The 15,635-nt window shown below is 47.0% G+C and overlaps 1 protein-coding gene and 1 long non-coding RNA gene across 5 annotated transcripts in view; one reads left to right on the forward strand and one right to left on the reverse strand.

The window, feature by feature from the left end:
• Nucleotides 1–15,635, reverse strand: part of LOC135914986 (uncharacterized) — a 564,953-nt gene that overhangs the window by 141,657 nt on the left and 407,661 nt on the right. The gene's annotated exons all lie outside the window — the stretch shown is intronic.
• Nucleotides 1–15,635, forward strand: part of LOC135914995 (polycystin family receptor for egg jelly-like) — a 99,183-nt gene that overhangs the window by 6,300 nt on the left and 77,248 nt on the right. For 2 of the 4 annotated variants that reach the window (XM_070524841.1, XM_065447928.1), the window contains exons 3-8: nucleotides 548–742; nucleotides 5,594–5,853; nucleotides 9,441–9,619; nucleotides 11,504–11,628; nucleotides 13,017–13,148; nucleotides 13,641–13,882. In XM_070524841.1, the coding sequence (XP_070380942.1) occupies nucleotides 548–742; nucleotides 5,594–5,853; nucleotides 9,441–9,619; nucleotides 11,504–11,628; nucleotides 13,017–13,148; nucleotides 13,641–13,882 (1,133 nt within the window). The remainder of the gene's footprint in view (nucleotides 1–547; nucleotides 743–5,593; nucleotides 5,854–9,440; nucleotides 9,620–11,503; nucleotides 11,629–13,016; nucleotides 13,149–13,640; nucleotides 13,883–15,635) is intronic. The other 2 variants (XM_065447929.1, XM_065447930.1) reach the window with 2 other exon arrangements.

Genomic DNA, 15,635 nt, shown 5'->3' on the forward strand with positions numbered 1-15,635 from the left:
TTGCCTCGCAAGGAGACAGGTATGGCCTGATCTCCTTGAAGCCAGGAGGAGGACTGCTTGCGAGGCTTGAGCTTTTATTCTTGTGCCAAATGTGCGTCAATGTTAAGGTTCTCAAATAACTTTAGGCTCTCTAATAACATGGCGCATTCCTTCGCCTACATCTTATCAGCTCATGCTCCTGCACATATATTGCTCGTTTATTTATTTATTTTGTTCTAATTGATAAATTTGAAAAGAATGAGAGGGTCCTCTTATAAGATCGGAGCATACTATGAAGACTGATTATTAGTTGTCGAGAAATATTCACCTCAATCTAACGATGGCGCCTACTATTACGGGGTGCTTAAATTTGCAGCAACCTTCATTCTTTGCACTAATGATATTTCGTCTCGGCGAAGGCTTACATCCCTAACCGACCTGTGTTGAAATAGAGAAGCCAGCTACTTTGTCGGTTAACTCATGAGTAATTCTAGTCGAATAAGCCTGCGCGAGATAGAAAAGACGCAGGCACATCGAGGCGTCTACATTCAAGCGCATGCTGGTGCAGGTACGACTATCGAAGGTCATCAACGACACGGAAAGGAACTACCTCAGCCGGACACTGAACCACACGTACGCGTTCTCGGGCGACTACTACCTCACGGCGGCCCTGCAGAATCGGACAAGCCGAGACATCGAACGAGTCAGCGTCACCAAGGTCACCGTTGTCGACGAGGCGCACCGGTGCAGGCCTCGGCTTCAAGTGAGCAATAAGGGGCGCTATGACGTAAGCGTATTCCGATTTGCTTGTATTCCGTTTTTTTCCATTACCCCTCCACGATTGGTGGAGAAATGGAGTGCCAAAGCCAGTTCGCCTTGTCTGTGACGTGACGTCACGAAAACTGCCAAGAACGCTACCTCGTCTTTCTCACCCCTACTTCTTAGAACCGACAGCGGATACCCCTGCCACTTCACTCGCTAGCACAACTGAACTGGCTGCTATCTTAAGGCTCCCATCAGATATATTACGATCGCTTTCTGTTGCTATGCATAAAGGAATTCTGGTGGCATCATGATATTAAATACCGTAATACCATCTTATCTCAGTAAGCATTGCCACGAGCGAACTGCGGAAAGCGAGAACAGATACGTATATCTAATTCTTCCTGGGTGGAAGGAAACAACAAGTGACTTGAAATTTTCCTATTCTATTGACATTCTCTATACCTATAGAAATGTTTCCACAAGCGACGTAACGGATGTGCAATTTCCGTCAACTGGTGTTTTGCCCCGCGAGATGGTAGTCGCCCAGCTATCGTGCAAACCACTTTTCGGCCTCGCCTTCGCGACATATGTGAACGGACCTTTGCCTTATGCCGGAGGTCACGTGATAAAGCACGCAATAAAGGAGGCGAGCACACGTCTGCTCCTGCAGGCCGGCCGTGGCTGCGCGTGGCTGTGCGCACGGCGGAGCACATAGGTGCCCCCCCCCCCCCACCGCGTCCTGTAGATTATCTACGGCAGGAGGAAAGCGTGGGGGTGAGCCGAAATGGCGGCTGGCTTTATGCGCACTGCCTTCACGCACGCCTAGTATTCGAGGCTGCATTGCCGCATGTTCCGGAAATACCGCGAAGCGGGCGGCAAGCAGCAGCCAGCACTTCTCTCTGCAACCGGTCTCCGTCATCCCAGCGTTGTGACAACCACTGCTCGCGCAGTCAACGATTTAGATTTCATGAAGTTTGACTGTACGCCAGGCACGTACCCAAGGGGGGGCCCCCAGGGACCCCCCCCCCGAAGTTAAGACGCATAACACCCCCCACCTCGCCCACACCACCACTTCTCACGCACATTCCTAAAGCGCCGCCAAATCAATGTTGACATGTTACAGCTATGTTGACATTTGACAACGAGGGATCCAAAAGGACTGTGATTGTTGCGCAAATATATATTTCTGTATAACTCTTTAAGAGCTAATTTAAGAAAACGCTACTATATCGGATACAACTAAAGTCTGCAATGAAGCCCCGCCCACGCCCTCATAACCGCCTGCCACTGTTCCTCCACGAGGCAGCAAATAATTCGTACTTCAAACTTTTTCTGTTACCCAAATTAGGCGGTAACTGCAAAAATAAAATTATTAGTGCGTAATTTTATACCTTTCCTCTCGCCTGTTATAGTAGAATGGCGAATGCCTAATCCTTTATTGAACTGAAATAACATGCTTGTTTCGCTGCAACTATTTGTTGTGAAGTTTCACTTCAGTAGGCAGCGAAGTTTCATTAGTAAAACTGTTTCAGCAGTGAAATGAACTGCACCGCAGACTTTTAAAGAGTGAAATGCTCACACTCCATAAATTTTCTTCATGTCTGTTGCACACCTTATTGCTTCCGCCGATGAAAAGACTCTTCAAGAACACCAAACACTCTGCTGGTATCAAGTACGACGTCATTTTGAAAAGGCTACATGACGACGACTTTGTTCGCTTCTTTGATTGGCTGGTGGAGTGTGACTTTGTTGCCAACTGCTATTTTTTTAAGTTCCATTCTACTAAAGTAATTCTTATTTGATACTTTCGCTTCTCTACTTGTTTTTGGAAGTGTTCTTCCTGCGCTTCTTTTCTGCGCGAGTCCATTTGAGGTGGTTCTTTGTTTGCCATGTAAAGGAGAGGTGTATCGTACAGGCGTACCTGTAAAATTACACCTTATTTCATTTCTCTTTTGTGGGTTCACGCGTTTTTATGGTCAATGGTGGGCGTTGTTCGCATTTGTACTAGTAAAGGTACCTCCCCCCCCCCCCCATCCATTTGCGTAGAAAAGTTACCTTGGGTGGGCCCCCTCCCCCACCCCCTCCGAAAAAAAATATACTGGGTACGTACCTGCTGTACGCGCATGACAAAATGCTTGGTCATTTCATTAGTTAACGAATGCTTACTCCACTTTACATGACCGATAAATTTAGTAACATCATTTTGGTATAGTTGTCTAAGGATTTCACTATCGATAACAAAGCTTCGCCTTTCGGGCGAGATTGTGAAATTTTTTTAACACTTCAACTTGCTTTACCATAGACTACGCAACAGCTTATGCTCCTACTGTGACCTCTTGAGGGTGGGGGAGAGTGAGCTACGCGTACGCAGAGCTGCTAAGGAAATCAAATAGAAAAAATTAAACTGCGGTAAACACGACAAGAAAATCACCCAGGATAGACTCATACCATCAACTAAAGCTTATACTGATGTCGTCCTGGACATATTACGGCACTTATAAAAAACAAATTCTTAACGTTGTTGATACAACAAGATACTAGATAACATCAAGAACCCACTAAAATTATGTCATGAGGCACTTTGCTCGCAATATCGGATTTTACAAAGCCGTTTGAGCTAAACACCAACGCTTTCCATTATTGTACTGGCGCCGCACTATATGGTAAACACAAAACTGGGAATCGGAAAAGAAGACTCAACGTGCCAATCTATTTTCAGTAGTAAACATTCACCGAGGCAGAAGTCAACCACTCAACGATTATAAATAAAGGACATGGGCAGTTTTAATGCCCCTTCGGTATTTCAAGCAAATCATTGAACTAAGCACATGAGTCTTCACACCGATAAGCAAGCTATGATTTTCCACGTTGCTCAAAGGCCAAGTTAGAAATACCAGAGGCAGACGCGCTGCCAATTCTGCTAATTAGGAACTAGGGCAGGGACAAGTATGTGACCCGTTTGTTGTGACACGGCATGGATGACATACATTTGAAACAAGTGTGACAGTTTCGTCGAGTTGGTACATCTTGGCTTTAGATATGTTGCGCAGACAGACAAGAAAAAATACGAGGGCGAAGAGAGCGATTGATACTCGCGCATATTTACCTCTGTCTTTTTTTTAGAATGCAGCTATTGGGCGCCCGTTCCTGCGGCGAGCGCCAGCGTAACCGAGTGAACGAGCACGGCAAAAGATGACAAAATCGAACGCGGAGCGTAGAGGGTGATGAAAGACGCGAGGAGGAAAACGGAGGAGGAGGGCGCACCGAAACCGTGAGGAGGGAGGGAGTGGAGGAGGAGGAGGTTAAGGCGAAAGGGTGAGAAGAAAAACGTAGTGGGACGACGATGACAACGAGATGGCGCCAGGATAACGCTTCTTGCCTCGGAGGTCTGTCGGCAGCGGCTGCTGTGAAACGCGCCCACGCGTAATCTCCGCGCTGCCTCTCGCGATCGGCCGATTAGCGAGGCAGTGGCCCGACACTCTGCTCCGTTTGCAACGTGTCACACAACTCACATTTTTCGCGCCAGTCAATGTATCGCGAAATGTAAACACGTATAGAGTTGCGCTCAAATTTGGCATTAGGGAATGTCTTAATCCTCGGTGAATTTTTGCCCTCGTCTTTCACGTGTGCTACGTATATGAAGTCAAGGTGCACCATCTACAAGACGGATACAGCAGAATGTTTTAAAGCTGTATCTCGATTCTCCGGAATCCGGTGATCGTGGCGTATTCTGGATGACCTACTGGAAGATAAAGCAGAAATTTGATTGGAGTACGATGAAGGCAAGATATTTCAGAATATACGAAAATGTTTTGCCAGTGCGAAATCTGCAAGGGGAAGCTCAGAGATTGTGGCAGCGTAATGGTTATCGCAAAACATCCTAAAAGAGCCTTAAGACCGTACAAGTTGATTTCGCGGAGCACAGAATAATTTGACAAGGGGTGTCACTGCGCCACATTCCAACTGACCATTGATGGGCGCGCATGTAGGACGACATACAGGTCACAGTAAAAAAGATTTCAATAATGTCATCACAATGCTTAGCCGATAAAACAATCAAAGGATATCAAAGGCATTGTTGCCGAGAATAATTTTTAGAGGCGGTGGCATGAAGCGTTGGGCAAATCAGAGGAATGTAGATCAGAGAATGAATCAGAGAATGAATCAGAGAATGAATCAGAGAATGTAGATAGGAATGGTCTTGCGGCAACATACCACGAGTTGCCAAGCGGTGCACTGCATGTACAAAACCCATAATCCATAGAAGGCTGAATATGGGCCGTCCAAGCCGCTGCTGAACATCGCCATCGCTCATGCCCAGCTGGCTTGGAGAGCACACCTTAATTTTCTTACCATGGCAGGTCAGAATGGCTTCCCGCCGGTCACCCGTAGGGAACTGCAGCTGTGTTGCAAAATGTGTTATTAGTGTGTTGGAAGGCCGAAAGAAGCCAAGAAATCAAAGCTTAAGACATGCAAGACCTCCACAAAGAGAAATCACGACCACCGCCATTCAGTGAAACTTTCAGCGAATACAAACGTGCCGTAATATGTGCTTGTTCAGAGAAGTAGCGAATGATCAAACACTTGCTGCTCTTAAAGGACTCTACAGGGTAGTGAAGAAATGCCCACCAGTGAGGTATTTTGAAGACGCACTGGTGTAAAGGACAGTGATGTAAGGTGTTACTAATGCTACGTCTGTGAGCAACGTGGTGCTGCTGTATCATGCCAGGTGGGTTTACGAGAGAGGAAAAGGCCCGTGTAACGTACGCGTAAGAAAACTAAGAAAGGCGAACGTCAAACATTACTTGATAGTTGATGAAATTGGGTCCACGTCCGCGCGCGGTGGCAGGTGGACGGCCTGGGCCCGTGTGGACGTCCGCTCCCGGTGAGCGCAAAGCGACCCGCGGTCGTCTGGGTGCGCTCGGGAGTGTCCGGGCATTGCAGCCGACCACTGGTGGCGCGCACCGGCGTGCAGTTCGTGGTGCTCTACAAGGGCGGGCCGGGTCAAGCGCCGGTGGTCCAATGCAGCGGCAGCACGGGTCCACCCGAGTCGTGCGCCCAGGGGAATTCGTCGCCCGACTGCACCTACAAGGTCACCGTCAACAAGAGGTAAGCCCGAATAGGTGCACTTGGCGAAGACTCTGCCTCTCGTGCAAGCCCAGCCTTGCCAGTGCCAAGGCGATTCAACCGCTATGGTTTGAAGTCAACAAAGACAACGTCATCCCAAGCTAGCTGGGATGAAAATGAGGCGTATTCTCAGTGCGCACGTCACTCTATTCGCGTCACCACTCGCGCGAGGGAAGTCAGAGGAGTGCCGTAGCGCCTACATATTTCGACTGCACTCTATTGGGGATTAGCCAAGGCCTTCTGGATAGCGGGTCTGTGCCCTCTACTTTGTGCCGGTATGCTACTTGGACAGAAATGTCCATTGCGAAGCACCGAGCGTGACGAAAGCGGTGACGTGGAAGTCATGGCGGCTTACTTGGGAGCGTCTCCATTATATTGTAAGGCAGTCGGGCAAGGTAGCATGACGTAAATCGTGCTATCTATAATGCATTGGATCAGCCCCCTTTATAACACTATAACATGTGTTTACAATCGGCTCACGAAACAGGATACAAAAAGCGTAAAGCCCATTTGAAAAAGTGGGGTCAACTCGGTAAGAAAGACATTGTGTATAGAAAAAGATCGCCGCCCAAGCACTCCGTGCATATGGTTGAAGCTCAAATGTGCAACGTCGGTGTTTATCTCTAGGTTAATCCCGACGGTTCTTTAAAAGACGACTTGGTAGGTTGCCGGATCCTTGGTGCGCAGTTGCTGTGTGCGTTTGGCTGCACGAGCCTGTTCTTGTGCACGGGCTGCAGCATCGGCACGGTGTAGACGAGCTAGTTCCCGGTTTTGCTCGCGGTCTTCCTGATGGAAAGCTGCCTGCTCCTCAGGAGTACGTATGCAACGTGGTCTACCCATTTCGGAGCCGGCAGCGCGCGCGCTCGGCTGCGACGGAGAGCAACGATGTCACTATGGGCGCAGCCAATCGCGTGCCTTGCGCGCTCTTTTTTTCTGCGCATGCGCATCAGGATGCGCCGGAAGAGTTTTCGGCGTACAAGTGAGAGATTGATGGCCGAATCGCCTATGCGTATACAGCTTTGTCGTAAAAACGTAGCCTACGCATTCGTGCACATCACCATATCCTTGTTTCGCTTGATTGAATCTGCAGCCTGTTTTAGAGACTCCCGGTGGTGGTTCAACTCTTTGCACGACTTCTGTACACGGGAGTTTTCGGACAGACGGCACCGGAGTAGCGCGGAATTGCACCACATCGCTAGTTCGCTTAGAAGACAGCCGCTATACACTGGGCGGTGCGTAGCCTGCGTGGTTTTTCGGCATTATTTTTGGAGTAAACATGCAGTGCTCACTGGAATGGGCCTCGATGGGGTAACTGCAAGGTTGAACACTTCGTACGTGCAATTAGTCCAGAGTCATATGCCCTGTCGCTAAGAATATGGTCCTTAAGGTGACGCGGACTCCGATCCAAGTAAACGAGCCAGAATTGCGCCGATCTCGCACGAACTGCAAACGGTGCAAAATCAAAGTATGCGTATTGGTTAGCCTTGAATTGAGGCGTTTCACTCTGCGCGTACTGCACGTGCACACGAGCGGGGAACACGTGCTCAAGTCGGAAAGCGCCCCGCGAAAGCAGGAGAGCCGCAACATTTTCGTGCCATGGAGCGAGTGGGTCTCGGATCTGTTTTTTTTTTTTTTTTTGGAATACCGCTCGCCGCCGATTGGGGAGACAAATGAGGAGCCGTCGATTCAGTCGATTGATTCGATCATGCTGATCTCAGCTGTAGTGATAACTGCTGAAGGGCGAGCATGTCACGTGCTTGTCAAAGACGGCCGGCCATGCAAATGCTGGCGTGGTTTGCAGCGAGCGTGTTTTTTTTTTTCGCTGGGTTTTCAGCTAAGGTAGCCACGTCTTAGAAGAATGTTGAGCGCAGTTTGGGGAAGACTGAGGTGCTTGGGGATAGGTATAGGGAAACGCTTCACCCAAAATTTGCGATAATGTCACATTTTGCGCAGCACACAAACGTAGAGCATCCTAGCGAGCGCGAACAGGGTCGAACGGTTCAGTCCTGTTGCGCTTGTATTGCCTTCTTTTCCCGCACAGCTGCATGCACACGCCTCTGGGCTTTGATGCGCCATTTTTCTTGGCGCGTGCGGGCATTGTTTTTTTTTTCTTCAGCAGCACCAAACGTTGCGCATCTGCTGTTCAGATGGCACCCGTATACGATATGCACGCGGGGACATCTCCTACGTACCAAAAAATCTAAAAGAACGGGCCCTAGAATATTACCCTAGAGTACACCTACATTGGCTGACCGAACTTAGGACTTTACATTATTTATTCGTGCGAACGATCTATGACAATCGCAATGCTGCGTATACCGTAGTGCTTTAGCTCACTAAGCAAGAGATCATCATTTATAAAATCAAACCAATCAATCGATCAACCAGTCAATCAATCTGTTTATTTCCGTCTTTCGTGTACACGATGCAACGAAAATGGGTGGCGAGATAAAAAGTTTATTCTTCCTTGCTTGACTAAGCTCTGGCCACCTGTACATGGAATCAAATTTCTTTGATATATAGACAAATACTAGCAGTATTAGCAAACGTTGCTCAAAATTGTTTAGAATAATTTCTTTTCCTTCATGTGTTGTCAACTTGGCTCTGTCAAATGTGTCTGTCAACCCTGGCCAGTCGCGGCGTTTCGTTGAGTGGTAGTGAAAACTGCCACAGTCGCAGAAACGTTGTGATGACGTAGCTCTGCTTTGGTTGTCTATGTCTGAAACCTACGCTGCGGAATGAAACCTTCTCATCGGGACCAGCCCACTTTCTATGGACAACCTCAGGTTACCCACGCGCGTTATTTTGAAAGGGAGCAGTGCAATTATTGACTTCCCGGCGCTTGTCCTCGATGTCGTCTGTTCTCATCGAGGGTAAATTTTCAGGCGCAAGAAAAGCAAACTTGCCAAGCAGCTACGACATGTAGTTTTGCCAACACTGGGGTTAGATGACGAGGTGCATGACTTGACGAAGTCTATGACTTTTCACACAAGTACGATATGAACCGGTGCATATATGTTATTGATGTAAGTGTCCTCATTTGTTCAGATTGCAAGGCCTATTCCATTTTACAGGCAGCACCACCGCATGAGATACCTATATTGTTGCTGGTCTCGACCATTAGGAAACAGCAAAACTGTCACATGTGTGAAAAGTGGTGGTTCAGAACTCGCACAAAGCGTGCTGCCTCATTTCTCGCGTCCCTTTTTTCTCCTTGCACTATTACCCAATGACGGCAAATCCAGTACAACGCGCCAACATTTTCACAAACAACGCCGCTCTCGACTGCTCTGCCCTTTCGTTCGCTTCAGATGGAGCTGTCACGCGTCGCGTGCCAAAAAACACTGAGAAATTTGTACCGATAACTGATACTCATCGTGTCCCCCTTAACATTGTAGGACGCTTACAACGAAACATCTAAAGCTCGGTTCAGTGCGCTAAACACGTTGTTCAGCACGACAACCGTATGAAGGTTGTCTCGATGTCGTATACCATGGACACTCTACGCGCATTCGGCGACCCCGCAGCACCGCCTCATTGGTTGAAGACGTTTCTCTTCTGCGTCCCAGCTGCCTGCGCCAGGGCGAGACGGCCAAGGTGGTGCTGCGCCAGATGTGGCGCGGCAAGACAGACGTGCTGATTGAGGCTCTGGCCGTCGGCTACCTCACAGCGAGCAGCAGCGCCCTGCACGCCTCCATCGACGGCGCGCCGCTGGTCGCCCTGTCCGACGTCGAGACGCTAGTCCTCAGTGAGTGACTCGAAACGAGGCGTGTGTAATCAGTGCACGCGATGAAATGTACGCGATACACAATGCGGCGCCATGCGGAACACGTCTGCTCGTGGCTCCTCTTATAAACGCGTCACCGCAGTACACTCCAAAAAGTAAAGCGATTGAAAGTCGAGCCGCAAGCGAATGGGGCCAGAAATCGGTTTGAACGCAGCAAAAGCTTCTTATTGGCTGCTTCCGGCGTGCGAATCGAACGTTACGGTAAACGAAGTATTCGCCGTAGTTTTATGTAATTCCAAGCCGCAATGTTGCGATATCGGCAGTGTAAATATTGGGGTGAATTTCAATTTTTCAGGAAACTCCAAAAATATCACGATGACATGGACAGTGATTTCTTGTGCAAATACCATGACCACATGTCGTTTACTACCATGAAATTTCTGCTTCATTTTGTTTTTGAATCCAGGGATTACTACGCTGGCGCTCGCCTCCACAACGGCCAGCGTAGTTACCAGTGACTCTAAAACAACGCTTCATAACTTCGCTAAGGCAGGGGTCTCGAAAGAGGCGTTAAGCGTGCTAACTTTCGCGGGGAGCGTGACGTTCATATCATATGGACGCCCGCCATCTCCCTCCCGGGCAGTGAAACTGCACACACCGAACGCGGGTCCCGAGTGCGGAGAGAGACCGCATGGCCAAAAATAATCGAATCACCAAACACTACAGTTCAGGAAGTCAGTATTACCTGCCCTCCCACCACGCTCCTCATTGACTAAGCAGCAGGCGACAACATGGCGCCTACTACAAACAGCGTCCCAAATCCGATCGGTTATCATCAGTGTTACCCAGAACTCTATTCAGATAAATGTAAAAAGTGTAATCAGCGGACGGACCAAACACATAATCTTGGCTTTCGCCAACATACTGCTGGGGCCAAACGACACATATACGAACGCGGAGCAGGGCGATACAGCGGTGCTAAGCTCAGACAGCGAGGTGCACCTACAAGTAATCAGACAAGCTGAAGATGCCTCTATATATCGGACCCAAGGGCTCCTAGCCGGAATTTAAAGGAGGGGAGATAAACTACTCTTTCGCTTGCCGTGTTGAACTAAAAGTTGTTTCATCATCATCCAGGGGTGCTCTTAATACAGCTAGGATAACTTTGTTTTCGCAATTTACTCTTGGAAAACATTGAAGGGTGTCTTTTAGAATATGTTTTCTCAAACGAATTCGCAGTTTTTTGATACACTTGCATTTAACGTATGGTTATGTGCCCGCAAATGGGAATTTCTCAGATATTATTTATTTCTGAGAATATTTAGGCACGCTTAGGAAAATTGCAGGCGCAAGGTGGAATCAGCTAGCTCAAAACATTGGTAATTGGAGATTACCAAATTCAGTCATACATGCGCACGCACGCATGCATGCACAAACCCACCCACACACACAAACAGAGAGATGCCCTATATGCGTCATGATGCGGCATGATAAATATATATGATACGGTAAGTTCATGAATTTCTTTCCACTACTTTCATTTTGCGATTTAAAAGAAACAAAAGCAAAATGGCTATTAAGAAGCCTACATTCGAGTTTTGTAACAAGTACGAAGGAAGCGTAAATTAAAATTTGATTTACTTTGTTTTATGTCTCATCGACATGAGTGTGTGAGAAAAAAAAAGAAACCTGCCATATGGGCAGCTCGACGTGCTCTCACACTCACGCGCAAGCAACTGAGCATACGGATGTAAAAGCCGCGCGGGAACGAGAGTACGACGACTCATGCCTGGACAACAGTGGTCAGTGCGTGTGCTAATTGTTTGCCAACCCTTCTGTGCTGCATAGCAATTTGCTGCTTGGTTGTAAACCAATATTTCATCGGTTGCGTTTTGTTCCTTCCAGACGGCAGTGGTTCTCGTCACCTAGAGAAGCCTGGTCAAGCACTGGCATTTAGTTGGAGCTGCGACAAATGCGACAAGAACGAATCCCTATACCAAGCATTTATCAAGAAGCAACCGGACCAGGAGGTAGCTGCAGTCTAAAAGTGGCCGCTCAAGCTTTTGAAAGGGATACTCAAAGATAATATTAGGTCGAGCTAGATTTAAAGATTGGATTGAGTTCTGTAATAACGCATTCGTGTTTCGTAATGAAAAGAGCGCGCGAAATTTAAGAAAACGAAACATCGGAGTGGCGCAACTTGTTCTGGACCCCATTCTCTCTCATACGTGACGTCATCACTGACTGATTCAAATATGGCGGTATACTAGCTGGTCACGTGGAGGTTGCGCCAACTCATCAGTTTTGGCGCGGGTGGTTGAAATTGAAGAACAGCAATGGAACGATCGGCGGCAACTTTATATTGAATTATATAGGAAACGATGACGGCTCCTAAGAAAAAACTAGCAGACTACCCATCTGGTCCGAATTCATTTTTTTAGCGTCCCTTTAACTGAGACGATGCTCATAGCGCCCAAAGATGCTCACCTCGAGTGTGCTGGATGCTCACCATGCAGTTACTAGTAAATGTAACTGTCTAACAAAGGAAATGGCCACAAGTTTACAGTAAATATGCACAGTTCATTGCTAAGCACATGGACAAGAAAGCGATCTTTTCCGGGTGTTTGTATCGCATGTTCTATTTCTACGGCGAAAAAAATTGATATCGTACTCTAGAAATTTGTGGCCGGAATCAGCAGCGAGAAGGACGAAATTGGTCCAGTCCAGCACCGTACAGCATTCTCACATATTTCGTGCTTTAACGCTATTGGTGAGAACGCCGGAAAGTATGATATGAACAAAGTAAATTCTTGCTTCTTTCGAGACTTGAAGTACTGGGTAACAGATTGGGGGAATCCTCTTGCAATCTGAGAGCAGTAGCATGTGAACAGCAACTAAATGGCAGCACGCATACGTCATTCTCGAACCTGTACTTTTGACCATCATTAACTATATCAAATGATACAAGAAGACAGAAGTTAACTGTTGTTTGCACTGCTAGTATAGCAGTTCATGTAGACCATTGATTAACGATTGGGCGATCTGGCTACAGCAATGACATGTTTTCTTTTTTTGAGAGAGAGAGAGAAACTGTGGGCGATTATATGATAGTCACGATGTGCTATGTAGTTAAAAAAAACATACGAAAACGTGTTTTCAAGTGGCAAGAATGTTCACATTAAGAACGAATGCTTAAAACACGTACTATAGACGCACCTTTTTTGCTCGAGATAGTGAACTCTGCTTTTTGAACGTGCGTTCTTTGTTCGCTGCTTGCACCTGCCCATAATTGTGACTTTAGCAAGAAAGTAGGCAATGTTGAGAGCTCTCACTCTGTGACTCCAAGCCAGTACAACTGTTACAGTGCACATGCCATAAATTCGTAGGCACATGTTTTGTGGATTCTGTATCTCCGCAGGTTATCGAGATCACGGACGAGCTGCAGTATGGCTCGACTCAAATACTCAACTTCAGGCTTCGCGTGAGCAGTGATAGCGACAACGACAGCGCCACAATCCGCGTGCGCGTTCCCGGAGATCAGGACGACATGGTGCGAACACATCCTCAGGGTTTTGCGCTGGCGGCCGGTGCTTAGTCCTCATACCGCCTGGCACTGGCGACGCTGTTAAGTGGCAGCCAGTTTTTTTACGGCACTATAAGTAGTTGTGAGCTGACAACTGGGTTATTGCTGGAACATCAAGCTCGAATAAAATGCGAAAAAAAAACAGAAATTTCGCCATTATTTGCATTTCAACGCCATGGGCGAAGGACACGACGGCTCAACCGCTACCCTGCAAAAGCACTGAATTATTCGCAAGAAATGACAGCACTATAAGCTCACGCTCCTAGTTATGCAAACTAGTTTTCATGCGTCACATAGAAGGCGAGCGCGTTAGGGTGCGAATGCCTATTTGGCTAGAGAACAGCCACGATGCAACATCCATGGTCACGGAATCCCGATGAGGTTTTCAAAAACAGCTTAAATTTTTTTCATATAACTGCGAACGGGAATTTATTTACCTGTTTACGACCTGCTTCATAGATGGCGCTGTCCTGCCCTTGCTGCGAGTTCGGCGTTCTGAGCAGCGAGGACCTGGTGGCGGAGGCCCGGCCACAGCGCACCAAGTTGTGGAACACCAGCTACCCTCTGGTCACGTGGCAAATACGCGGACCCACGGCTCAGGACGCAGGCGTGCACCGCGTGCCACCCGGCTGCCTCACCGAGCAGCGCGGGGCCGTGCTGCTGATGCCAGCCGGGTACATCACCAGGTCCGGACCACACAAGTGAGCCCACTTGACAAGGAATTATTGTTGCTGATGAGATTTGTATTGAAATTCGCCTTCCTTTGAGCGCTGTGCTAAACTCAATCATGGGCTGTACTTTCTGCGGTAATGAATAAAGGAACTCGTGCGCGCGGAGGCAAAGCAAGCGCAAGTAAGAGTGCTCCCCAAAAATAAAGTCCCGCGTTCTCATCCGGGTGAGCTTACGGCGGAGAAGAGGAAGAGAAGACAAACAACTTGTTTGCAATGACAAAATAAGGTGAAAACATCACTGAGTGTTAGATTTGACTTATCATTCTGCCTGTCTGTTTCGTTTCTAGGCAAAGTCGAAAACACCACAAGTTCAAGATACGCGGATTACGCGGAAGATGCGCTGTTCCGATGAAGCTAAAGCGTTGCCAAACGTTGCCAGAATGCTTGTCGCAGATATGCAATTTCGGTAGCTCATCTGCACTAGTAGTTCTAAGGTAAATAAATAGATGACACAAAGTTGTCGGCGAGTGTAGCACACGTCTATCTACATGTCAAGCATTTAACGTTGCTAGCGCCTTTAGTACGCCTTAGCAGTTTCGTCCAGTTTTGTCACCTTCGATTCATTGACGCCTGCCTGTTAGCTGTATACCTATACTGAGAACGGTCATACAACGCCACAAAACAGCTTATTACACCATGCACAGCACACAATCACGGTTCCACCTTAATTGTAAACTTGATGGTGTTTCCAACAGAAACAAAATGTATTGAATCGAAGAACTTTAGATTTCAGCGCCTAGTGGTAGCGTAACACCATCATACTGTACTGTACAAAATATTTTACTCAAGCTGCTTCTGCCTCTCACGCTCGCTGCCACGCTCGCAGTTAATTTATTTATTTATTTATTTATAGATACTGCGATCTTTTACAAGATCTTAGCAGGGTGGGAACATACAAGTACATTCACAAAAACATACAGTTTAAGCAATCATGCCAACGCTTGAATTCGAAAATGGCAAAAGGACAAAATGCATCGAAAAAAGAGCAAATAAAGTATGTGCGGTTGAGTCATGAGTACAGGTGCGCCTGAAAACGGGATAAAGAATTTTCTGTAACGACTTTATCAAGAAGTTTATTCCAATCAACTATTGTTCTTGTAAAATAAGAGTATTTGAAGCAGTTGTTGTGTGGTGTTAATGGGGTTACTGCTAGGTAGTGTTTATGACGAGTAGCATAACCAGTTAAAGGTGTTAAGATGTGTGAGGTATCAATATGGTAGTGGCCATTCATTAGTTGAAAAAAGAATTTTAATCGGGAGAAACGATTTTGTTCTGTAATCGAAGAGAAGCCACTACGTTTAAGGAGATCTGTTATAGATGTTCGACCGTAAGAATTGTAGATGAATCGGACAGCTTTCTTTTGAATTCTTTCTAATTTCTCAATATTTGTTTTTGTGTAGGGGTCCCAAATGATTATTGCATATTCTAAAGTAGGACGAACTATTGTTATATATGCCATGAGGCGGACAGTTGGTGTGGAGAATTTAAGCGACCGTCTGAGGGTGAACAATTTGCGAAGACAATTAGCCATTACAGTGTCAGTATGTTTTGACCAGGAAAGATTGTGGGATATGTGTACACCGAGATATTTATAGTGAGATACTTCCGAGATATAAGTGTTCTGGGGAAAATACTGGAAGAGAAGAGGCTTTTTTCTTAGTGTAATTCTCATAAAGCCGGTTTTCTCATAGTTAATAGTCATTTGCCATTGATGGCACCATGC

This window comes from Dermacentor albipictus, chromosome 9, assembly GCF_038994185.2.
Source record: "Dermacentor albipictus isolate Rhodes 1998 colony chromosome 9, USDA_Dalb.pri_finalv2, whole genome shotgun sequence".
Taxonomy (NCBI): Eukaryota; Metazoa; Arthropoda; class Arachnida; order Ixodida; family Ixodidae; genus Dermacentor; species Dermacentor albipictus.